Genomic DNA, 25174 nt, shown 5'->3' with positions numbered 1-25174 from the left:
CTCCCAGGAGGCACAGCGGAAGATTTGAACTCCCAACCAAACTACTGAGTTATCTGACCAGCTGTCAATAGCCTAAGAACAGCTCCCTGTAGTTACTTCAGGACATAAGGGGGCTTTTTATAATAGGCTTAAAAACGAAATGACAGGGGACAGCGATTAGAAGAGAGGGGGGTCCCAGGAAGGCCCAAGGAGACCAATTCTGGAAATTGAGTGCCTTTGGTTTAGACTGTGGACAAAAGCCCCACAACTCTTGGAAATCTGGCCGCCTTTGGTTTAGACTGTGGACAAAAGCCCCACAACTCTTGGAAATCTGGGCGCCTTTGGTTTGAGCTGTGGACAAAAGCCCCACAACTCTTGGAACTCATTCTGACTTCTGGCAAAATTTTTCATGGTTTCCTAGGTAGAAAATTATTGAGATGTGGTTTCTTTTTCCCTTTTTCTGCCTCTGTGCAGCTTGCCCAAGGCCATCCAGGCTGGCTCTCTTCCCAGGAGGCACTGTGGGGGGACTCAAACTCCCAACCTCCGGCTCGGCAGCCAGAGACCTCTAACCACTGAGCCCTCCAGCCAGCTGGATACTGAAAAAGACTCAAGTCTTTTAAATTCAGATTTGAAAACCTGGGATCCGGAAACCTGACCTAGATGGCCCTCTGAACAAGCCCGTGCCAATCACAATGCCAAGGAGCGTGGGTTAATTTGCCTTTTAATGAGCTGCCTGATTTCGCAAGGTGGTGGTTTGTCTGTTGTGAAAGTTTTAACTTTTTACAGAAGGCCAGGGTTCCCTGTTCCCACTGTGGGAGCAAAATAAACACGAAGACATTTCTTCCCCAAAGGAAATCACCGCTCACCCACTCTGTGAATGGCACAGCAATTGCGGTTTATATTGCCTGTTTTGCAATTAAAAAAATGTATGCTTCGTTTCAGACAGGCAGGGGGTTGGATAACATCGCCCTAAAAGCAGACTATCTTTTCCATTTTTACCTATCCATTTCGTGTCCAGATCTGTCCCTTTTGGCGCCGGGAAGAGCCGGCTGGGAGACATCTTTCAGCAAGCGAGAGATAAAATAATAGTTTCCCATTTCACAATGGTTGTATTCTTCCACGCATCCGTGCCTCCCCAGTTGGCATAAATGGCATTCCTTCTCTCCCTATCTTTTCATGACACCCCTATGAGTTTGGGAAAAGATGATGGGTGACTGAAGCCATCCACTGAATTTGAAGTCATAGTGGGAACCTGGCTTCTTTTTTGGGGGGCACTACAAATCCCAGAATCCCCATTGGAGAGGCTCAGATGGGCAGCTTTCCATCTGTCTCCAGTCTTGTTTGGAAAAAAAACCCTGCACACTCTGTGTGCATTCCCCCCCCCCCATGCTCTCTTGAATCTATAAGTGGCTCAGAACTTCAGCGGATCATCCTGGAACCCTTTCCCCCGGGTAACCATCCAAACAGAACTTTTTCGGCTATGGCAACCATCTCCCAGAAACCGTAACTCCTGGTTACGCACCGCCCGCCCTGCGAGGTGGTCCGCATGGGAAGGCTGACCCTCGGCGTCACGACAGGATTATGCAGCAGTCCAAAATCTTTTACCCCCATCCGGAGACATACGCCCCCCGGCCTCTAGACCGACTGGACCCCCAGCCGAACCGACCTTTCCCGGCATTTGTCCTGCCGGAAAACCTTGCTTCCATAGGTAGGAGAGGTTTAAGCCGGGAGCTGTGCTTTTTGTTTTTGATTGCCCAAAGTTATCCCTGGAGAGGGGTGGTCGCAGCCAACGCTAAAAACATCCCCTTATCAGTTGAACAGGTATCGTCTCCTTTCTGTGTTAAGATCCCTGCCTTAAATACATCCAAATTTGATGCAGCACTGCAGCGCTAAATCGCATGAGCACTAAGACATCTGGCCCAAGTTGGGGTCCAGAATTTTTGGAGGGCTGGGTCCTGGGTTGCGAGAAGGGAGCCAACTTTCAAAAACTTTAATCAGAGACAAGACTCTGCATTCAATGGCCTCTGCTCTCTGCGATCCAAAACCAGAAACCAATTTTTAAAGGCCTTTCGAGAGAATCATGATCCGTCTCCCCCAAGCGGGAAGATTGGGGACCAACAATGAAATTAAAACGGAACCAAACACAACCACACCATATTGGCACAAACTGAATAATTCGCTGCCCGCTGTTCTAAACTGATCTCTTGCCAAGCAGAAAGTTGTTGTCCGCTCTTAAAAAAGAAACACCAAATGAAATCCCTCTTCATCCCGTACTAAATCCACACTGTAATATTGGCGTGGCCCAAATGGCGTGTGCATGCAGGTCGGGGGGGGGGTGAGAAGCGGTGGAGATGGAAAGATATAAGAAATAATTGGGCTTTGCATTGCAAAACCCACCTGTAAGGCCCACACACAACCCACGGAGCCAGACACGAAGGCGCACGAGACAAAACCTGGAAGAAACACCTTGGCTGAGGATCAAAATCATTGCAAACCCCATGTGCAACAGAAACGGCATCTCACAACGAGAGCACCTAATGAGAGACGGAAAAGAGGTTCATTGCCAGGCTCTTTTCTCCTCTGAAAATATCTCATTTGCACTTTTCGAGACTGGAAAGGAGCAAAACGCTGCTTGCCCAAGACATCCTGGTGTTTCGGGACTGGCGTTTGACATTTCCACAGGGGATGTGGCCCAATTTATGCACGCATCTCAAAAACACAAAGATTGGGAGGAGGGGGGATGTGCAAGGACCCCCCCCCCTTTGAGATCAAAGGGGGCATGGTGCCAAAATGGATCTCGAGCCCCCCCACCCTGAATTTGGGCAAAATTTTTGTTCAGTTTGTCCCCGAAGAATTCTGCAAATGGAGGTGGGTGGTTTTGCAAGAAATGCCATTCAAAACGAGCCAGCAAAGTAAATTGGAAAAGTCTCACGATTCTAAGAGGTTTGGTTTTGCCCGCGAATTTTGGCACAGCCACACCTCTTGGGTCAACATGTTCTCGGTGCAGAAAACAGGGGGGCAAGCATGGATTCTGTTGTGCTCGTCTTCCAGGGACACCCAGTTTGTACCATCCTGGCAACCAAGAGAAAGAGCTTTTCGCGACGCCCCCGGCAGGTAACACAGACGATGTGCGTAGACTGTCAACACAACAAAGGGGGCTGTGGGGTGGCATTTCTGAAAGGGACAGGAAGGGCCAGTGCAGGGGAACACCTGGCTGGAGGGAAATGCTTTGAAAATCCGCTCATCCATATAAACTAAACAAAGTTAAAGTATGATTTAGTTCCCTCTATCTACCAATCGACACTCTACAGCAATGCCGGCTTCTATCCAAATACAATTTGATGTAGATCTTTTAGGCAATATAAATTGATTCTATGCTTTCTATATAAATACAGGGTTAACAGGGGGAAATGGACTCTGCTTTTTGATGATGGTATTTGTGGAAGGTTGGTTTGAGGGATCGCCCTGAATTGCAGCTTTCCCAGCCAGGCGCCAGGGTCCCTCTCGGTCCTGTGGATGGTTATTTGGGGAGATCTCCTAAAATCTCTACCAGCATGTTTCCCCAAGGTGGTTTGTGAGGTTCAGTCCCTGGCAGGACTCCTATCCGCATGTGGAACATCCACCTGACAAGGGAGCATTTAATCCCGAATAGGAAAGGAGGGAGGGGGAGAGGGCAGGTAGATTTTGGAGGGTGTCCCTTCTAACACGGATTTTGCCCTCTGCTTCTTCCTAGGCTTCCACATGGCTCCATGCGGCTGTTTTTTCGACCCCCGGATCTACCGCATCGAGTGGGCGACGGCCAACTTTCTCCAGCCTCCGGTGTACAAGTTGTCTGGTGGGCCAACTCCCCAAAACCCGTACCTCCTGGATGGCCAGAAATACCTCAAGAATCCCATCCAACCCGGGCCCTATCCGGCTTACCCAGGGATCGGCAGCAATCCCCCTTTTGTTCTGCCATTCTTCAAGGCAGAGGCCCCCACGGCTCCTGGCATGGATGGCTTCGTTGGGCCCCCAGACCCTGGACCCCGGTTTACGGATCTGGTCCGTTTCCCCCGCGAGGGCCTGGCATCCAGCAGAGAGCACAAGCTCCCCGGGGTGGCCCCTGAGTCCAATCGGAAGGAGCCGTCTATAGAGCCCACCGGTGCTTACGAGCCTCTTGAAGGCCGGCAAGAGTTTGGCAAGGATTTGGCCTTCCAAGCAGAAGAGGAAGGGCCGTCGAAAGAGTGCGAGGCGGTCCAGGATTTGATCCGGAATGTGGCGATGGCTGTGGTACGGTCCAAAGACCCATCCCCTCTCGGTGAGCCTGGAGCAGACGTAACGGCAGAAGGGGAAGGCTCTTTCAACTTAGAAAAAGCTGAGCCCGACGGAGAGCCAGGCGAGTCCTTCACGCTCCCCGACGAAGTTCTCCTGGAGGTCGCCATGAAACTCTTTGATTGCTCTCCGGCCAACTCGGACACGGAGGTATCACTGGACAGCCTGACCGATGGCGGCCGGAGCCGTTCCTCTGGGGAAGACAGCCCGAAGGACGGGGGCTTCTCGGGGGAAGATTCGCCCAGCGACATCCGCTCCCTCAACCTCCCCAACGAGCTCTTGTCTTTCGACTACAGCGTGCCCGAAATCCTCAGCACTGTCACTAGCTTGGATTACCTCTACGACGTGAGTGCCTTTCGGGAGGAAACCCAGTGGGACTCCGGGCCAGTCTCCCTGCCTTTTGCCCCCAAATCTTTGGAGCCCAGCACGGGATCCGAGGAGAAACTCAAGAAAAACAAGCCGGCGGCTGGCAAACCAAAACCGGCACTCGCACAGGGGGACATCGGAGAGCACCAAGAGTAGAAGCCACTGCACTGGACGTCTGACCCCCCCCCCCAAATGGACTTAAAGCGGACCTGGTGTTCTAGCCCTTGATCACGTTTGGGGGGGCCCCTGCTAAATCTCGAAGTCCTTGCCATTTTATCTATTAAAAAGAAAGAGTGCTTTTTAGAAATCCAAACCACACACCTCTGTATGAAGTCAATGACCACAAGGCCCGTTTTAACGACGACTCGGAAGGGATGCGGTATGCACAACGCCACAGCCTATCTACTTTCCGGGTGTGAACAAGGGCGTAACAAAGCCAGTGCTTGGCAAAAAGCAACACAACATGTGGGACCAAAGTCACAATGTTGGAGGGATGGGGTGGGGTGGGGGACACGCCAATTTTACTAGCTATTTCCAGAATCTTAATACCGTTCTCTTACCATGCCCAAACTGTTGGCTGTTTCTAAAAGAAAAGGGGAAAAAATGACGAGCAATTCAATAGGTTTGTTTTTAACCTTCCAGTTATCCCGAAACACCATTAGAACAAGCTACGGAAACCAATTCCTAGAGGAATGGAACTTCTTTGACTCTTTTTGCCGAGAACGTCTTGCCATCGAGAACAGACGGCAGGGGGCGCTGCGGCTGCAGCTGGAGGGTTCAACGTGTTCACATCCAGGCCGAGGAAGGAATGAGAAAGAAGCGGATGGGGATTCCACCCCCCCCCCAGCTCAGTTCACTCTTCCGAGCTGAAATCCTGGGCCAACCAACAGCAGTGCTAGTAAATCGCTAAAATAGTGAATTTACTAGTAAATCATTACATTGGTGAATTCAGACAGGGCTTTCTCTAAACATGCTTCTCCTTCAGAAAGGGGGCTACAGATTGCAGATGGGATGTAGGGTTCCCCCCCTTTTAAAAAATCCTGCCCATCTCTTCCTGGAAAAGAAGAAGGGGGTCTAATAAATAAATAAATAAATAAATAAATAAATAAATAAATAAATAAATAAATAAATAAATAAAAGGAACGGGTTTCCTAAGTTTTCCCATAAAACAAGGGCATTCCTGGCAGCCGGGTGGTTCCTAAGCATCGACAAGTCACCATCCAAACTTGATGTACCCGGAGATGGGGTTTTATTCCCCTCTTCCAAAATTGCTACAGGCCATGGGTTGTGCATTCAGGGAAAAAAAGCCCTCCCTGGAAGAAACGGCTTTTCTAAGGTCCCGGAAAGACTTTGGGGCTGAATGGCCATCTTTTAAAACAAATGCAGGCGCCATGGCATTAAAAGTGCTGTGAGAGTGGCCACCCCATCCAGCGTGGTTCTACTTTCATTTCCAAGGCACCCTCTGTATCAGGCAAGGAAGTTACACTGGTCCACAGCGGGCCAAAGAAGGGCCCTTCCCGCTCCTAAACTAAAGGTTTTTAAGGGTCTTTTTCCAAATTATAAAGCCCAGGATTTCACGGGACGGACGCCTGGCCATTCAAGCAGGGACCAAGCTACTATTAAACAGCGTTAAAGGGGGTCGTTTGGGCAGGTCAGATCCATTCCACCAGAGAAACAGGGCAGGACAGATCACCATGTCCAAGAATGATGGGACCCGGAGTCACGAAACATGGGGTGAAGTGGAGGTTCTTCACCCCGACTGAAAACCAAACCTCTCTTTAGCGTGGCTAGAGATCATTTTGTTGGTTTCATGTGTCTCTGTGTGTGCTGAACAACCGACAGCTTTACTCAGATTTACGTTCAGGGAAACTGCCGCAAACCCCCAAACAAAAGACATCACCCCCCATGAAACCCTCTGCCTGCCAGGAAATGTCAAGAAAGCATTCACCCACCTTTTAAATTTTTTTTGCCACAGTGTAGATTTATTTGGCACGTCTGGGGTTTCGAAGGTGCTCCCACCCTTTTTCTGCCCAAACCCCTACAGAGGCAAAAATCAGGGTGGGGGGGGAGGACCGGGCTTACGGGAGCCGAGAGGATCCATGTCACAGTGGAAAGAAAGAGAGGGAATTTGGGGGAAGCTGCTCTCAAAGGCTCCCCAACCTCGCCCCCTTTGTAAAAACAGTTCTACAATCGATCCAGAGTCCATTAAGGCTATGAGAGAGAGAGAATCGGAGGCAGACAGAACTTTGGCGGCTGCGCAGAAAAGCGTCGGGCATCCCCTCCGAAGAGGAGAGTTTACTCGTGCACAGGGGCAGCGTTGGATTCGGCTTGCGCCCGTCAGCCGGCGAGCTACCCACCGCAGTCCCTCCGGCCGCAATCCAGTTCTGGTCTTTCTGTGAAGACTCGTCAAAGCAGGGAGAAAAAAATAATAATAATTAGAGGCACTCATTTTCATGGCGAAATTGGAAACCCCAGCCATCGGGATTCTGAGAAAGCTTTGGAGGCTGGGCGTTTGGCTTCCTTTCACTGTCAGCAGAACAGATTCAGATCTCTTGCAATGAGGGCCCCGGGTCGCCGCGTTCGCGCTTCACGGGGGGCTCGCCGGCACACCGGGAATCAATGTCCACTTCGCTTCCTAAGTCGCTCATGTCATCTGCAGGGATGGAGAGCAAAGAAAAAAAATTAAAATAAAAAAATAGGGGGGACACATAGTTTGAACCTCTGCCTCCTAAATGGAATCATAAAACCCAAATCCAGAGCTTAGAAAGCTCCTTTTAAAAATACTACGAATCCCAGAATCCCCCAACCCACATTCTGTATCTCCCGGGTACAGATGCTGACTAAAGAGTATGGAATGCTACAGATTGCATGGTCTCTATCTCCCTCCAGTGTCCAGTTCCAATAAATACACTCTGGAAATACAAATAACATGTATTTCTGGGTGTGTGTGGGAATTATTTCGTGTTTTCAAGCAGTGGATACGTGAATTAGTGGATACTCATCCCACAGACAGAACGTGGTCCTACTGTTTAGGTATCTTCAGTTAATGACAAAAGCTGAACTGGGGGGGACAGGAAAAGTGTATTAAAATTAATGAAACAATTTATTAATTAAAAAATTAACAAAGCCTTTTAAAATGGGAAGGTTTCGAGGGAAGGCATTGGTTTCAGCCATAAGTTTGGGAGAAATATTATGGCACTTACTTTGACTCAGAGAGCGGGCCATTTTAAGACTCTGATCACGAACGTAAAACCTGCCATTAAGACCCCATTTATTGCTACAACCAGTTTAAATCGCTCAAGCCAGCAAGAAAGCAAATAGGCGAGAGGGTTGCAAGTGCGAAGCTCGGGACATAAATACCTTTTTCCAGGAGGACAGGAGACATGGATGCTAGATCACTTAGCTGGAAAAGAGAGAAAGACAGAGGTTAGGTGGCCCACGGTTTTGGGAAAGGATTCTGTTTCCCTTCCAAGCCTGCCCCTGTTTAGCGCTATATCACCCATCCTTTTTGCTTTCAGACAGGCCCGACACCAAAGGCATTCTCTCCTTAAAAACGTGAATCCTCGGGGTCGAAAGAGCTTCCCACCCTCGCACCCAAACAGCAAACCAGCCGGGCCACTAGCTTCAAAGGAAGCAACTTATTTGGGTGCTGCGTTGCTTGGGGCCACGTCTCGAGAAAGGTCAGGAGAGCCAACCAGAAAAATTTCCCGGGCAATTTCTCGCCACACGCTTACCTCTCCCATCACGGCAATGGGCGTCTCCCCGGTCGCGTGGGCAACGCGGTGCTCCACCAGGTAGAACATGTACTCGTCGTAGAGAAGGCGGATCAGGTGGAAGGAGCCGAAGCTGGCGGCACTGCGGAGTGTCAGGTCTCGGATCACCATGGAGCTGTCCGGGGCGGAGTTGAGCCGGGAGGGAGAGAACGTGAGATATTTCGCACGACATGTGGCAGAACTCACAGACTGTTCTTAGAAGCATGGAGAAACCATCCTGAAAGTCATTTAGCCCACACTCTGCTAAGGCCGGACATCCCACCTCTGTTGTGAATCTACCAACAATGGAAATTCCCCCCCCCAACCTCTCAAGGGGCTCTCCCCTTTCCGATTCTGAGCTGAACTTTTCCATGCAGTTCCAACTACCATGGCTCCATCTTCCACCTGAACATTTGGCTCTCCCATCCTCTCTTCCCTGGCCTCAACAGCCCTCCATCATTCCTTGCTAGGATCGGTCTGGAGGGTTTTAGAAGGAGATTGGACCAATTCATTGTCTGGACGATCTCCCCGCCGAGAGAAAAGTAGGATCTCATGGAGAAAGCCTGAGCGCCACTTCTTTTCCTTGACCTGCTAGCTTTCTCATCAGCGGAGGGAAAGGTTCACACAGAGGGGTGCGTGGATGATCACCACCCATCCGATGCAAACCCAGTTATAGAGAAAAGGCACCGGCTTCAATGGAGTTTTCACTGGGGCGCCGGTGCAGGACTTACCTGTAGAAGGACCACTTGAGCAGGAACTGCCGCGCTGCCTTTGGGAAGCTGGGGCCTCCCTCGTGTGGCTTCAGGACCTGGGTGACAACGTTGTCCAGCCAACCGGCCCACTGGTCGAGGGAGCTTTGCTGCTGGAGGGTCAACTTGAAATCCTGCTCCAGTTTCTGCACCAGCCCCTCTTCACACTGGCAGACCCACGAGGCTTGCTCCTGTCGGAGACGGGAGGGAAGCCCAGAAACCAAATGTTTACCTCCCAACATTCAGGCTTTTTTTTCCACCAGAGGAGGCGGTGAGCCGGACTCCGGACCCTCTTTGTTCCGGATTGACCCCCACCTAAAACTGATCTCTCTGAATGCATGCTCAAACTGGCCAGAGAGCCAAATTTGCTCGGGCAAGGCACAGCCACTTTAAAAAAAATTTAAAAATGTTTCCAAATCCAGCACGAGGAATGAGTTCGGCTGGGACGGAAGTTCCTCGTGTATAAAGCCAGCCGAAAAGCCGGGTTTCCAGCATGCCAGCGTAAAATAAATAAACACACACACACATACATCAAATTAAAGCACCAAGATAAAGGCTGGAAGGGTGTAACAGCACGAGAAGATTTTTTTAAAAAATCCCTGGGAGAGTCAAAAGACCTTTAACATGGGAAAGATTATAAGACAAGCCCTGCACAAGACTCAAAAATAATGGTTTTGTTGCCAATGCGCTGTTGTGTGTTATTAGAAAAATGATCCGGCTTTTTCCCCTTTGATATAGATGAGAGGAAGAGTAATATAATAGCCTGTTATTGTGGTGCTTATTATGATTGTGGTCTGGCTTTGTTGCAAACTAGGTGGAATGCCCTTGTGCAGTGGAAAACCGGCACAAGGCCTGTCTGTTCGGGCCTCCCTTAGGACTACAATGCCCAGCGTCTCCTCTTCCTGGCTCTGCGGAGCCGGCGGATGAGCCCTCACCTGGACGTTGGCGAAGTCCACCCGGTTGAGGTCGCTGAGCATCTGGTTGATCTGGGAGGTGTTCTGGAGCACGGCGCGGGCCGCCTGGGCCAGGTGGTTGAGCGAGGTGTAGCGCCGGAGCGTCTGGGCGAAGGCACTCACCACGGTCACCTGCGGGAGGAGAAGAGAAGTGGCCCCGGGAAGCAAGGGTGGGGGGAAGCACTCTCCAACCCGGATGGCTTTCAAAGGCCCGTTCGGGGACTCGCGGCCCGGAGGCCCATTGAGCCACCTCTACTTTTTAAGAGGGGGAAGGAGTTTGTGTCTGGGCTTGTGGGTTTTCTGGAGGCACCTGCTTGTCCACTGGGGAGGAGGTGGGCTCACGAACAGGAGGGTGGGGTAAAGGACCCCGGGGCGTCTCTTGCCAAAAACATCAGCAGCAGAGAAGCCAAACTGAAAATGCTTTATTCTTGACATGGGGGGTGGGGATCAACGTGGGATTACAGGATCAGCAGTTCCTCTCCCAGGGCAGCCCATGATTTACCTTGGCCTGGATGACCGGCTGGGGGAACTCGCTCATGGCGTTGGTCAGCCAGCCTTCCAAACCCTTGGCAAAATTGCGGATGGCCTGCGTCAGCGTGCCTGTGAGGAGTGGGGAAGAAGTGTTAGAGCGACCCTGGGAAGCCAGTTAAAACGAGCAGGCGAGCCACTGAAAGTCAAAAAGGTTGAAAGGGGGTCTGCAAAACACAGAGGACTGGGAACTCAAGCGAGACTGAGAGGGTAAGACCAAGCAGCTTGTCCTCACCGGGAACCGGCCGGAGAACGTCCGGGATGAGGATCTCCACCAGCGTCTGGTACAGGATGTGGTCGCAGCTTCGCATCCAGGTCAAGACGGCGTCGTATTTGCACAAGGCGACCAGCGTGTGTCTCGGGAGGGCGTCGTCACACGATTCCTCACTGCTGCGAGAACGGCAAGGGTCAAGTGAGGTGGTTCCTCCTCGGGACCAAGCAAAGGTCAAGCGTTCCCAGAGATTTTAACCCAAAGATTCATCTGAACCCTTCAGCCAGCATCAGACTCGTGTCAGCCACGGGGAGGCAGGCGTTTCCAGAAAGCCAGCGCTGCCACTCGCCTCGGGCTGAGCTTATTTCTTTCTTTACTTGTTTATTTATCATTTCAACTTGTTCCACACAAACACACTTCGGGCGGTTCTCCGCGCATCAAACCCCTTCCGACCAACAATGGACAATTGCAATACACAATAAAAGACCATCCAGTGAAATAAAACTCTTTTCTTGTTGTTCTGGCAGTGCTGAAAGACTTTGTCTGGCTAGATAGGCTGCCTCCTGTGGGCAGAAATTACCCTGGGGGACCACCTTGTTGCAGCAAAAATTAAGAATCAATAAAAACATCACCTCTCTGGTGTTGGTAAGTATCACCAGTGGCCATTCAAAGACCCATCATTTTTTAATTCAGGATAAGCTTCTCTTCTGATGCATCAAGCCAATCTTGCACGTCAAATAAAAACAGATCCCACTGGACTAATGCTGGGCCCACACTCGCTCAAGACGAGGTTTCTTAAGGCATTGATTCAGACTCGAGGCAGGATGGTTCACGGGGGGGGGGGGGGGAAATCAGCAGCAAATTTAAGTTCCCAGAGGTGGGTGGGAAGACCGGCTCGTCCAGGGGACGTGTTTTACCTGGAAGCGACGGCGGAAGGCATCTCCCGAGAGCCAGGCTCAGCGTTCCAAAATGACCGCCAGAGCTTCTCAATATAAGGAAACTGAAGGTTCATGACCACGTCCACGTTGGCCTGAAAGTGGGAGACAGGTGGCCACGAATGATCATTTAATCGCCTTACCGTCTCCTCGTAAACGCTGGGGATCAGGGTTCCCTGGCGAAAAGCCAAACTGAGCCACCGGCAGATCGCAGGGGGAGGACCCAGCAATCCGGTCCCTCGGACTCCCCCCGGATCCGATCCCCAACTCACTTTGCAGTGGCGCCAGTAGAGGAGCTGAAAGGTTTTGACATGGTCGGCCTCGATTCCGTCCCGAGGCAGGACGTGACCCAGGTCCAGGGCCGGGAATTCGGGCAGGATCCGGGTGACATCTGTGAGGTCAAGAAAAATGTGGGCAGGGGGGAAGAGGAGGAGGAAACGGGGTGGTGAAAACCAAGTAAGACTTTGGGTAACTTTCAAGAGAGCCGGTGAAGAGTAGTGGGTATATTTGGGTCCCCTCGGCCCCATTTCTGTCTCTGCTGCTTATCCCATTCGTATGGAGGCCGGGTGCGGTGGGGGGACTACAGCGTGGGACTGGGATGGGGAAGATCCAAGTTCAAATCCCCACCAGGCCATCAACCTCACCGGTCGACCTTTAGCCAGCTGGGGTCTCTCTCTCTGCGCCTGGCCTACCTTGCAAGGTGGTTGTGTGAATCAAAGAGTAGGGGGACAGGAGAGAGTCACACCCACCCTCACAGAGCAAAGTGTGTGTGTGCGTTTTTGCAAAGGCAAGCTGGTCATAAATAAGGAATACATAGGATAATAATTGCCTGCACCCAACCTCTGCTTTCGAGACAAGAAGACTCCTTGAATCTAGGCATCCCCATCAACCAGTAGGGAAGTGCTTTTCTTGGTGATTCACGGGCACTGCACAACTCATGAGTAGTAACTGCCTTGAGCCCGACGGGTTGCTTTTCACCCGGTCGGCGCTCATGCTCACCAATGAACTGCTGGTGATGTTGGCTCTGGGCAGCCACCGACTGCTCCGGGGTGGTGTGGAGGCTGCTGCTGCTTCCCGCTCCGGTCTCAGAGGCCCCCTCCGATTTCTGAGAAGGTCGGTACCTGCCAAAGAAAGGGGGAAAGACCCACGGCTCCCGAATGAGACAGAAGCTCCTTCAGCTTCAGGGAAACCTCACCAGCACAAGGAGACCCAACACACCTGCCAGGGGATTTGGCAACATGGCTCCAAGGCGGTGCAGAAGGGCGCATAGAAATTTTTTAAAACTTAAATTGATTTTAGGGATTCCGGGAAGCTCCGGTTCCCCGTGGCCCAAGGCTTCCTTACCTCTGTTTCTGGTAGACTGGCTGCTGCCGCATGGCCATGTATTGAGGATCTTCCTGCAGGCGGTTGAGGGGTGAATCCGGCTTGAGACGGATGCCGTAATAATGGTACTTCGAGTTCCCCCTGGAAGTTTTAAAAGGGAAGAAAAGATAAGGCCGGGAGGAAACTCAGCTCCCGGGTCCCGGCGAGAGTCTCCCGGCACGCATCCCCTCTCCTCCTCCTGCTCCTCCTCCCTGGATTTGGGGGGGGGGGCAAACCTGGTGCCCAGACGGCGGGTCCTCAGCCCCATGAAGACCGAGCGGATGAGCTTCCCAAAGGAGGCAGCATTGACGGGGTCCAGCTTGTGCTCCTGGCAGTGGCGGAGGTAGTGGTTGTAAAGAGAGCTGCGTGGCAGGCTCACCCCTTCGGCTGTCTCATAGTTGTCCAGCAGCCACTGGAGCTGCGGAGGAAAGGATGAGGTGGAGGGAAGAGGAAAACATCAGAGGCGGCTGGGGCCAGCTCTTCGACCCAGGTCGCCCTTGGTCCTTAAAAACTGGACAGAAACTGTAACAACACCCAGCATCCCCCCAAGTCCGCAGGGGTCATCTCTGCCGGAAGGGGAGGGGGGGAAAGGACCGTTTCGGAACGCCAAATAAATCAGAAAAAAACTCATCGACCATGGAACACAAACCCAGGGCCGGAGAGGAAAGCAAGAAGGAAAGTGCACAGAAGCGGACGGGTTATGACGAGATTAAAAGATGGGGAAGGTGAGGATGGGATACGGAGCCGGGAGAAGAAGCTGCCACTACCAAGCCAGCAATGAAACGCGCATGAATGGACATGACGTGCAATTTTAGCCTGTAGAGCAAAAGTGAGAAGAATCATCACAGCCAGCACGGCCAGGGTTTTCTGCTTGGGCCAAAGGGGATTGGTCTAGATGACCCTTAGGAACCCCTTCCAACTCTTATCATTCCGGGCTTTCGGGCCCAAAAAAACCCCCAACCCTCCAGAGTGGGAAAACTTACATGGCTGTTCAATAAGCTGGTTTTCTGCGAAGTTATGCCTTCATTTTTTTGGAGGTTTTCAATAGCCATTTCCAGCTGAGAAGGGCAGAAGCCGAGACACAGGAGAGAGAGAGAGAGAACAGAAATCAGATCCTTTGCGAAAGCCCAAGGAGACTTGGCAGGGGGTGTTAATTCGTGTCCCAGTGAACGGCGGAAGCCCCTTCCCGCAAACGAGCCAGGCGAAAACCTCAGCCGGAAAGAGAGAGAGAAGCCAGAAAGCAGGAACGTTGACTCCGAGGGGGGATGGATGGCAGAAGAAGGTGTTCAAAGCCCAGCCATGCAAGGTAGGCTCGAAGGAAGAGGAGGGGGGATGCAAAGCAGGGGGAGATGAGAGAGAAACAACCCTCCGAATTTCTATCCCTCCTGGACTTTGCATTTAAGGATCAAGTTTCTGTCCCTCAAGAAACCAGGAAAGCCGAGCCTGCCCACGGGTTCAGGACACCGGGAACCAGCAGATGTGTCCCATAGACAGAAATTCTCATGGGTTTGTCATTTCACAACTGTCTTTTTCTTTTTTCCCCCAAGCTCCACCGGACCGCTCTCAAATTTCTCCCTTTATTCTAATGGCTTTAAGTTCTGTGTGCGAAATAGTGTAAGGCCCCCTTCGCACCAATCCTGACTGAGCGTCCTCTCTCCAGCTCCAACTTGGGGGGGGAGGGGAACCGTTTCTGGTGCCCTCTGGTCTAATTTGGCTGCGGTTTCTGTCCTAACTTATCGCTGGTTGTAATTTTTATATATAGGTTTTAAGAGGTCTGCAAACCACCCGGCATAGTGTGTCGGCAGTATATAAATCCAAGGAACCAAATAAATAAATCTTAGTCATCAATAAAACTTGTTTAGTCGATTCGGAAGCTTAGAAACCCTCTTGGCGGGTGGCTGTCTGCCAAGGTTGGGGTTCCCACGGCCCCTCTTGAGGTTTCCTAGCTCTCCCCGCGGGGGACGCACCGTGGCTGGAGAGGACCGCGAAGTCTGCAGGACGGCGTGCCGGGCGTTCTCCATCCCGCCATGGACCAAGTAGGCCCCCGAGCCGGAGACGATCTGGCTCCCGCCGAGGTCCATGGCCAGACCCACCATCCCGTGGGACGGGACAGCCGTCGGCGAAGAGGCCCCCGAGCTGCTGACCTGCGCACTGGCCCCCTGGGGCTCGAAGTAGGAGGCGCTGGCGGCGCTGCTGGGGGCGTAGATCTGGGCTTCGGAGTTGTAGGAGTAGGTGGTCCGGCTGCCGAAAGATTGCAGGAGGGGGTGGAGAAAATCAAGAGGGGAGGGGGCGAGAGTTATCATCCGGGCTCGGTCTTTGGAAATAAGGCAGGAGGGGCTGAGAGCAGACAGAGAGAAGAAATCTGCCGGATACACTGCCAAAGGTGGAACTCTCAGCCACCAGCTGGTTGTGAGAGGCTGCCAACCTGCTCGGCTTCAAAATAAGGCCATTTCATAGACTGGGGGGCTGATCTGTGGCTTCTAATCCCAGGGGCTCAGCATTTATTCTCCCCCCTCTCAGGTGAGCTGGAAGAATGCATTGTGGCTACGATGCTTACCTGGTGGGCTTCCCAGGAGCATCGTAGGCCAGAGAGAGAGAGAGAGAGAAACCCAAACTTACATGGCCCCATTGGTGTAGATGGCTTCCCCACCTTCCACATACTGGACTTGAGCCGGGTAAACGTGCTGGATTGTTTGTACCTGGAAGAAAGATCAGGTACCGGGATTCAACTCAAACCAAAGGGATCTGGAGGAGATCCGGTCCCCTGCAGCTTTTCCTGCCAACATACACAGCTATCCTCCGGAGAGAACAGGGGAAAGAGGCAGAAGGCGGCAGCAGGAGAGGAGGAAGAATGCAGATGAGATGGAACAACCCCAGAAGGGAAACCACAGGAGCCGGGCGTGGCCGAAACTAAATAGGAATTAAAAACCTGAAGGAAAAGAGTGGCACCCCTCAAATATGAAATTCCAGGGGTTTTGTGCGTTAAAACCTGCCCCCCTCAGATCCGTGGAGTGGAATATCACACCATGACCCCACGCCGACAATAGATGCTCCTATCTAGACCAGTGGCCCCCTCTTTTGCTCCGCGGGCCTAAGGAAGGTGGATCGGAACTCACAAACACGCCCACAGAAATGAATCACTTCGTCTTTAAAAGGTGCCACTGAATTCACGTTTTGAATTTTTTGCTTTCCCCTCCTCTATGCTGAAAGATGCATTTCTTTGCAAATTTAAGAGGCACTAAGGAGGGCCAGCGGCCACCCAGGTGGCCTGCCAATGCCTAGAAATAACAGCTGTTTTCAAATCTGTCTTACGGCTCAAACCCAGGGCATTTTAAAGGCAGCCCCACTGAGTTTCAGCAGGAACTTTAAATAGGTTGAAGTTCGGATACCCAAAATACGAATGATTGTGTGAACGATCCGTCGCCTTATGTTTTGCTGGCTCAGACGCTGAGAGCCGGGTTTGAATGAAGCCAAGGACAGCCACAAAATTGTTTCTGGGAAGCAGCAAAACACAGGCTAGAAAATTAAAGACAGGGTGCCTGGACTTCCTCCCCCCCCCCCCAAAGCAAGCATCATAAAGACCCTGTTTTTTAAAAAGCCACCCCTGGAAGTGCTCCCGATTGTTTCCCACATTACCTGCTGGACACGAGGGATGCTGAGCGACTGCATCTGTGCGCCTTTCGGAGCTGAGCCTGTAGTTTGCACCAAAACCCTCTAGAAGCCGGGAAAGGAAGAGAGAATCGTTGCTTTGTAATGCCCCCAAACTGCCTGTTCCCCCGCCCAGACCCGTGGGATTTTTATTTTGCTTTTCGGGACCCACAGGGGTATCAAAATCGGTGGGCCTTTCCTCTGTCAGCCGGAGGAACTGTACCTGTTGGGATGCGGGGACCGGCTGAACCACGGGCGCCTGGACTGCAGCTGCCGTCCGCAGGGCCACGGGGGTGACGGGCTCGGAGCCGCTCTCGGAAGCCTGCATGCTTCTCTCTGGAAGGAAGAAAGATAGAGAAAACCAGAATGTGTGAGAGGGAGGGAAAAACAGGTCTTAATTAAGAGGTTAATTCCATCATCCGTCGCAGGAAGGAAGCCAGGGAGCGGCCAACCTGACCAGGGAAGGGGTCTGCCCTCGCCAGCAAGACAAACGGACAAAATCAAAGGCCCCCAGACGGAGGGTAGGCTGGGTTTCAGAGGCAAGAAACGGGATGCTTCAGATCCTGATCAGAACCTCCAAAAGGACACGGGGACATGTTGTACCCGAAAGGTGACCACGTTTCATTTGGCACGTGGTTTCGTGGCTCCCGCCTCCCCCTGCTCCGACAGGTGCGTCGGAAGAAATGACAACGGGTGCTACTTAAACGTTATTTTTTTTGCAGTTAAAAACCTACAGCCCAAAAGCCACCTTGCCCAGGGGAATTTTAAGGTGGGGGAAAAAAATCAGGAAATCAGCATCCCAAAAATATTTGATGGCAAAAACTTTTCAGAAGCTGGAGATGCGAAAGATTGCCTTACTCATGTGCCTTGTCTGATCTGCAAAAGTCCAGACACCTGGGACTGCAAACCTCAACCCTCCCCAGGGGGCAGAGATGTTGACCCTCCTGGCTGGAGAGCATGGGCTTTATAGTCCTCAGCCTCCATCTCTTGCTACTTTGTTCCCGCATTCAAATTTGCAAAGACAAGACAAACTGGGTTTTTTAACCCCCAGAGGCCTCGGGGTTGTGGCAGCAAGAGTGGGTGACCAGCCTGAGGAGGATGATACTTGTAGGCCAAAACTTCCGCAGGATGGGGGCAGCTACGGACTTGCAATAACCCACCCGTGGCTCGTGGCTGCCTCAAAACCATGGTGTCTTAGAAGGAATAATGTCCCCGTTAGCAAACTTGCACCATTCGGCGGGGAATGAAGGGGCGATCCCCAAGCCAGCCATCATCCTCTCGGCCTGCAGCAGCTGGAGGCAGGGGGAGGGAAACAGAGTCGCAAATAGACCCCCTTTTTGTGTCTGTGTGTGTGTGTGTCAGGCCATGGAGCAAACTCATGCCTGGTGAGCCAGCAAGGCAGACATTAAAGACAGATGGAGTCCTTAGAAACCGCCTCTGTTTACCCCGAGCGGACTCGGTATCTATGCAGAGAGCATGCGAGAGGAAAAAGGAACCATTAAAAAAAAAACCAAAACAAACCACAGAAATAGAAGGAGAAGAAAAATGTGGGAGGGGAGGTTTGAGTAGGAAAAAAAGCAGGCCAGTCCTTTTTCTGGCCTTGCTGATTTTTGAAAAGGAACTGTGCAGCATTTGAAATAAACTTTCAAATAAACTTCGGCACTGCTGCTAAAATTCAGGCTTAACCCCAGTTCTGGTTTTCTCCTCCTCCTGTCCTTTCCCTCCTCACTCCTTCTCCAAGGCACCCCCCTTTGTGCTGTCCGGTCGGGCAGCCTCCGGCTAACAAACCAAGATTCTAGTCCTCATGACTTGGAATCAAAGCCCTGTGGGAATAAAGAGTGAGGGGGCTATTTTGTGCTGAGTCAAACCTTCCGGGTTTGCCAGCGTTCTTTTAGAGTGCCATCTGGTCTCTTTCCCAGCACCCCCAGGGGGATGTCAGGAATCGAACTCAAGACTTTGTGCAGCTGAAAGCACAACAGGAGTGCCAAGGCGCCAGTCCTTAAGTTGGCTTGCCAGGGAACCAGCCCCAATGAACGCTGCAGGATTTGGGCAAAAGAACACTCCAGAACTGCCTGGCAAATATTTTTCTGGTATTATCCTTATTTCCGTGTTATTGTTCCTGCTTCCAGGATCACTCAACGCAACTCGGGTGTGAACCGACTCTTCCCGGCTGAGCCGAAAAAGGACGGACGGATTTTGCTAAGTGCACAAAAAACATTCCCAAAGGGGGGGGGGGAAGCAGAGAAGGGGGAAAGCAAAACTCTACAAATATCTCCTTTGGTGCAGAATAAACCGCATATTTTTTTAAAGTGCATGTGCGAGAAACATACATTTATTTTTAATTTTTTCAGAGCGGGGAACCGCAATCGCTTTTCCTGCCTGCCACAATTTTTGCAATCCTGGCCTTGCAAAAGGCCGGCTTCTTTGGGACGTCTTTTGGATTATTTTTCGAGCTGCTTGCAAGGGGAGAAAAGTCCAGAGAAGTGGAGAGGGCTGGGGGTTTTTTTTGGGGGGGGGGAGAAAGAGAATGAGAGACAGAGAGAGATGCCATTGTTTAGTTTATGAAGCTTTCCCTCCGTTGCTGAGCAACCGGCCCCTGGAAACGGGGAGTGGACCGCCGTCGCCCGGGGCAACCGTTGTGACTCCGTAAACAATGCCCAGGACCAGAGCAAACACAAGCCAAAGCGCCCGGTTATTAATTGAACATCTGCAAGCAGCTTTTCTCCTTTTTAGATTTCTCTCCCACTGCCACGTCAAAAGCCCGGCGGGCAAGAGATAGACTCATTTAAAGCTGGATTTTTTAGGATGACGACGACGATTTTTGTTATTATTCTTCAGGGTGCGATTATCTTGCCGCCCAAACGGCTGGATCTGAATGATAATATTGTCAGATCCCAGAATAAATCAAAGTTGCATTTGTTTGGGTTTTATTTTTTCTTTTTAAGCACTTGATAATCCCGGGAAACGCGGGGTGTGTGTGTGCATGCGTGTGTGTAATGGGGGGAACCCTCCCACCCACATATCAGGGATCTAATAACCCCTGACAATGAATAATAATATGAACAATTATTTTAACTGCTGGACAACTCAGTGGTTTAGGTCTCTGGGCTGAGGAGCCCGAGGTTGGGAGTTCGAATCCCCCCACCGGGCCTCCTTGACAAGGGCTGGGCTGGATGATCCTTAGAGGTCCCTTCCAGCTCCAAGCTAACAACAACAATAGCCAGAATAATACTTTAAAATGAACGTTTCGAGGTCACCATCCAATCTGGGAATTTAGATTACGATTTTCAAATGCAAGGCACTGTCCGAGTTGAAAGCACTTTGTGGGGTGCCGTATTTAAAGCCCTCCCCGATGTTTCTGGGGGGCGGTGACCCCCCTTTTAAACTGGTCTATCAGCTCCCCCAAGTTATGGATTTTAATTGGAACCCAAATGCAGCTACAGAACTGCAGAGTTGGTGCCTCTGAGCATGTGCCAGAACCAAAGTGCGGCTGACTGTACCAGGGACCGTCTGAACATCGGGTTCGAAGAGCGACATTCCCTCCCCACAAGTCTCAGACCCACTGAGATGCAGCCCTCGTTGCAACCCAGAGGAACCCAAAGTGAAACGGACCCGCCGGGGAAACAGCTCCTACTGGCTCAATTTGCGAGCCCCCCTTTTTATGAAAAAGGGGGGTGAGTGGTTTTATGCAAAGGAGGCTTGGCTAGGGGCCTGCCAACCTTCTCCTAACAGCTCACGACCACGACCGGCCCGGCTTGGCCGCAAAACACAAACCATCTAGAAACCTTCCAGCTGATGACCCGTTTCCATCCAGTGGGATCTATTTTATTCTCACTCTATTTTATTGTAACTGTATCAAATGATTATGTAATGTTCTTGTGTTTTATTGTTTTATCCTATACTGAAAGCCGCCTAGAGTGGTTGAGTAGACCAGATAGGCGGGGTATAAATCAAATCAAATCAAATCAAATCAAATCAAATCAAATCAATCAATCAGTCAGTCAGTCAGTCAGTCAATCAATCAATCAATCAAGCAGGTCTAGTTGCAAAACCTTAGATCTGAGCTATGCAGCATATCTCCTTGCAAAACCTTAGCTGTTGAAGCAGGTCATTGCAAGACCTCAGCTGCTCCGGAGGCCAAGTGACCAGGGTTAGCTTGGTGCCTGCTGTGCTTCTCCTCTGGGCCATAAAGAAACTTAGGCTGTAGAACAGGGGTGGGTGGGGAATGCATGGCCTTCCTGGTTGTCCAGGATTACAAACCCCATCATCCCTCCCACCACTGGAAAGGTAGCCTGCCAACATTCAGAAAGCTACACCCTCCCCGCCCAAACTTTGCTGGGGTTATCAGGGAAAGAAGGTGGCTTATAAATAAATAAGATAAATATGATGCACCGAGCATCCTGCTCTGTGTTTCGCACGGAACCATCCCAGAATCATTTAGAGTGAATGGAAGCAAGGCTCTGAAAAATTATTTGTTTTTGGATTACTGCTCCCTGCGGCCACCTCCCCAAGGGGATAATGGGACTTGTGATCCAAGATCTTTTTTTTTTTAACCAAGCTCTGCTCTGAAATTAAGGTGGGAAGAAATGTATCTGGGCTGTTAAAAAGCAGGACCCCCCCCCAAGCAAACCAGCAGGGCAGAATGAGGGTTTCGAAAGTGGGTGGGCAGGGGGGGTAAAAGAAGCCCTGGCTTCAGGGATTTGAAATAATATTTTCAAATCCAGTTCAAAAGCTGAAAGGAAATTTTGGCGGGGCAGCAAGTCCTGGCATGCCAGACAGACAGAAGCGTTGGAGAATGCGAGGAGGGCTTGAACCAGGCCGGCATTTGGCTCTGGTTTCTCTGAGAGGGGAGGGAATGCTTTAATTATATCTCAGCAAGTCTCGGGGAAAATAAAAATTGCACCACGAACTTTGGCTGAAGAAGGAGAGAGACCCCCCTCCTCGGATCTGGGCCTCCAAACTCCCTCCACCCCGCCCCCCAGCCAGCTGCTTGCCAAAAGGGCCCATTATTGTATTTGGAGGATATTTTTTAAAAATATTTCATTTATTTAAAAATATTTAAAATGTTACTGAGGATATTTTAAAAAGTTTTTTACCCAGGAGAAAATGCCACGTTGGTGGTGGTGGGGGAGTTTGTAGGCAATGCACCCACTGAAAGAGGCATCCAGCACTTTGAAGAATTGCAATAAAATTTTAAAAAGAGTGGGATTTTAGAGGTTAGGGGACTCCTGCAAACTTGGCAATTAGACTCCACACTCAAGTCGTGCCAAAAAAGGAGCTTTTCGGCTTGGCTCCAGCTGTCCAGTTTCAGACTCCTTAGCAGGGCCGAATGTTTGATTTGGACCAGTCCTTGGGTTTTTGGTGGTAAATAAGACCAGATTCAAGCTGTTCTACTATGTCAGGTTGGACTCGGGCTCCCATCAACCACAGGTTGGCGTGCCCCCCAAGACAGAAACGATGGGAGCTGTAGTCCACGAAGTTGTCAGAAAGGCCAAAAGCCGCTCGGTTGCTTTTGGACACAGGACCTTTGACTGCGGATTTATTAATTGATTTATTACCCATCCATTGCAGACATCAGATAACGATCGTTGGGTATTTAATGCAATCGGGGTAACTGGAATCGCCATGGAAATAACCTAGGCTGCAAAAAGGTTTTTAAAAAAGGGACGCTAACCAGGAATTTATCTCTGTCTCTTCTCTCTTCCTGGCATGAAATGGGTCGCCGGGTTTGGAAAAAACAGGAATCTAACTTGCCAATTTTTTTTTCAAAACAAGTAAACAGTGCAAGCTGGAGCGGAGGATGAGCGGGGAGGCGATTAACTGGTTCCACTGGACGTGGTTAGCTGCTCCCCCTTCCTTTTACTTTTAATGAGCTATTTTAAATAGGTAAATAAAAGGCCACAGATCAGATTGGCCACTAATTAGTCAGCCCCCCTCCCCCCAAAAAATCTACACTTCCGCCCAGGTTTGGTTTAAAATTTAGCCCAAGATGGGGAAAAGCGGGATGAAGTGAGATGAAATCGCTCGAGGTAAGTGAGCCAAGTTGCGTGGAACTGGGATATCACGTTTTGCTTATTACATTTCCAACATCACACAGACAAAAATCAAGAGAACATCCTGTGCATGCTCAACTCTGCATTTTGACAAAACGGGAGAGGTTTTTGTGCAAAAAATTATTAAAAGACTCGGAGTAAAAAACACAGGTCTTTCAGTTCTGATGCAGAAGGGGGGGGAATCTCATAGTAATTGGGGACTTTTTTCCTATCGTGAACAGGTTGAGGTACGCGTTTTTAAAAAGGTGAGTACGTTTGCAGATCTGTGTTAACCCCCTCCCAAGATAGAAGTGCCCTCTTTTTTTCTGGAATTACTTGAGAGAGAGAAAAATGTGTCAGGAGAAGTTTTAGGCCTGGAAGCTTACAAATCTAGTATTTATTTTGTTTTTGTTTTAAATACATACCTGCAGGGATTGAACCGTTTGAAGGATACTTACAAATAAACCAGCAGAACATTTGCAAAGGGGAAAAAATGAGGCTACAGTTTACTTAAAATAAAGTTATTATGTTACACATTGGGGTTTTCAAAATGGGTTCATGGCCTGCCTACTGAGCTATTTTAGGATGCTTAAAAAATAAATAAATACAGGGCTTACTCCAGAGTATATATGGAGATACAGACGCACATGCTCCTTTTGCTCAACAGTCGCCTGGGGCCACAAAAAGAGGAGTTATAAAGGACCAAAAATGGGTGGGGAGATATACAATACCGTATGTGAAATATATAATCCAACTTGCGCTGCAAAATTGCAAACCTGCAAGTTTGATTCTGAGGGATGCCAAGAACCAGCTGCCTGCGTCTCCAGGCTCCACTTCTCCAGCAAAAACTCCAGGGTCTAGGTCTCAATCCGGATTATTACTGCAATTTCATGCACGGGGGTGAGCGTGCCTGTCTACCAGGTAAAACTTCTCACTCACTCCGGCCTAGCAAAAAAATAGTATTTTAACTGAGAGCAAAGTTTGAACTCCCAGAAAGAGAGAGAGAGACAGAGCTCTCTCCCCTTCCCCCAATCTGGAGCCTGGGGGGGGGGGCTGAATGGGAGTCACTCCGATTTAAGCACCCCAGCTTTAAAGGGGGAGTCACTTCCAAGTTTCTTGCAAGCTTTCCCCAAAATCAACACACACACACACACAGAGAGAGAGAGAGAGAGAGAGAGAAACACTACATCCCAGGATCCCATCCATCTGGATCTGGAGTGACTCCAGTTTCATCAGCAAACTCTCTCTCAGTTCTCAGCTGGTTCCCTTTCCAAGTGTGACACCGATTTTCCATCCTCTGGAAACCACTCCGGTTTCTCTTCCTCCTCCCCCCCAAAAAACACATCCACGACCCCCTTCCCTTTCTTCCCGATTCTCATCTCAGGTCATCATCATCCTCAGGCTCCCACCTCCTACCCCCTACTACCACCACCCGCAGTCGCTCCCAAGCCGGCGCTGGGAGGTGTCACTCCGGATCGCCGCTCCCCTCCCCTCCCGCCTCTTCTTCCTGCTTCCCTAAATCCTGCAAACAAAAAGCAAAGCGCCCTATATGTTACTAGTCTAAAGGATTCCTCCAACTCCAGCCGCTCCCCCAAACCCGAATAGCAATACCCCCCTCGCTCCTTTTGAACTTCCTCTCTGCAGCATCAGAGCGCCTTCCGGGTCCGGATCCCCTAATGCGGAGCCACTCCGGATTACAACCACGACCCCACTTCTCTTCCAAACGCCCTTTCTAACCCCCCCTCTCTTACTTCGCTTTCCAACCAGTTGTCCCTCACTCCGGTTTAGGCAAGCGGGGAAGACAGAGAGACCCTCCTCCTCCTCCGCTAATCCGGAGTGACTCCGGTTCCGGAAGCGGAGTGACTCCGGGGTAGCTCCGCTTCCTCCTCCAGCTCCGGCGGGCTTACCTGCCGCCCTCTCCGGGCTGCCCTCCTCCGAGGGGCTCCGCTGGGCTCGGGCGGCGTTGGGGGGCGGCGGCGGCGGCTCCCGTTGGCAAGTAACCGTCTCCAGGGCTACCGTCACTATGGCGCCTCCTCGCGCGGGGGTTTCGAGGCAACTGTTGCTATAGCTCTCCCCCGTGGTGACGTCACGCGCCCCGGCCACGCCCTCTCCTCCTCCTCCTTCCTCTCGGGGCCCGGAGAAGAACCCGCCTCGCCGCGGATTGGCCAGCCCGTCCGCGGCTGGAGTTGGTTGTTCCTGCCCCTCCCAGAAGCGGGGGGGGGGGGGAAGGAGGCTGAGACTCGAGAAAGGAGGAGGGGCTCTGGGAGGTCGGCGGCCAATCGTGTTTCTCCAAGGGCGTGGCCGGACTGGGTTAACTCTCCGCCCCCGTAGGGAGGGGAAGGGGGCCG

At 51.1% G+C, this 25174-nt stretch overlaps 2 protein-coding genes across 5 annotated transcripts; one reads left to right on the top strand and one right to left on the bottom strand.

Annotated features, from left to right (window-relative positions):
* The first annotated feature begins 1560 nt into the window (after positions 1 to 1560).
* On the top strand, positions 1561 to 5113 carry PRR22 (proline rich 22). Its single transcript, XM_020780859.3, has 3 exons — positions 1561 to 1687; positions 3031 to 3093; positions 3713 to 5113. Exons 1-3 carry the CDS (start codon positions 1561 to 1563, stop codon positions 4810 to 4812), a joined length of 1290 nt encoding a protein of 429 aa, XP_020636518.3. The 3' UTR covers positions 4813 to 5113.
* A 1496-nt stretch (positions 5114 to 6609) lies between these two features.
* Positions 6610 to 24914, bottom strand: RFX2 (regulatory factor X2). Of its 4 annotated transcripts, none has more exons than XM_020780825.3 (18): positions 24734 to 24914; positions 17018 to 17130; positions 16783 to 16860; positions 15766 to 15845; positions 15114 to 15387; positions 14130 to 14204; positions 13383 to 13564; positions 13129 to 13248; positions 12784 to 12905; positions 12057 to 12175; positions 11767 to 11879; positions 10874 to 11028; positions 10613 to 10710; positions 10093 to 10242; positions 9140 to 9348; positions 8391 to 8544; positions 8017 to 8059; positions 6610 to 7309 (listed from the first exon to the last, which is right to left on the bottom strand). In XM_020780825.3, the coding sequence occupies exons 2-18, from the start codon at positions 17120 to 17122 to the stop codon at positions 7200 to 7202; spliced, it is 2187 nt and encodes a 728-aa protein (XP_020636484.3). In that variant the 5' UTR covers positions 17123 to 17130; positions 24734 to 24914; the 3' UTR covers positions 6610 to 7199. The 4 variants fall into 4 exon arrangements, with proteins under 4 accessions (XP_020636484.3, XP_020636487.3, XP_020636485.3 ...); XM_020780828.3 differs by having other exon boundaries at positions 10874 to 11025; XM_020780826.3 differs by lacking the exon at positions 24734 to 24914 and adding an exon at positions 24578 to 24723.
* Positions 24915 to 25174: the final 260 nt, after the last annotated feature.

This window comes from Pogona vitticeps, chromosome 7 (genome assembly GCF_051106095.1).
Source record: "Pogona vitticeps strain Pit_001003342236 chromosome 7, PviZW2.1, whole genome shotgun sequence".
Classification (NCBI taxonomy): Eukaryota; Metazoa; Chordata; class Lepidosauria; order Squamata; family Agamidae; genus Pogona; species Pogona vitticeps.
The sequence above is the reverse complement of the archived record's forward strand: the minus strand, read 5'-3'. Positions and strand labels throughout refer to the sequence as shown.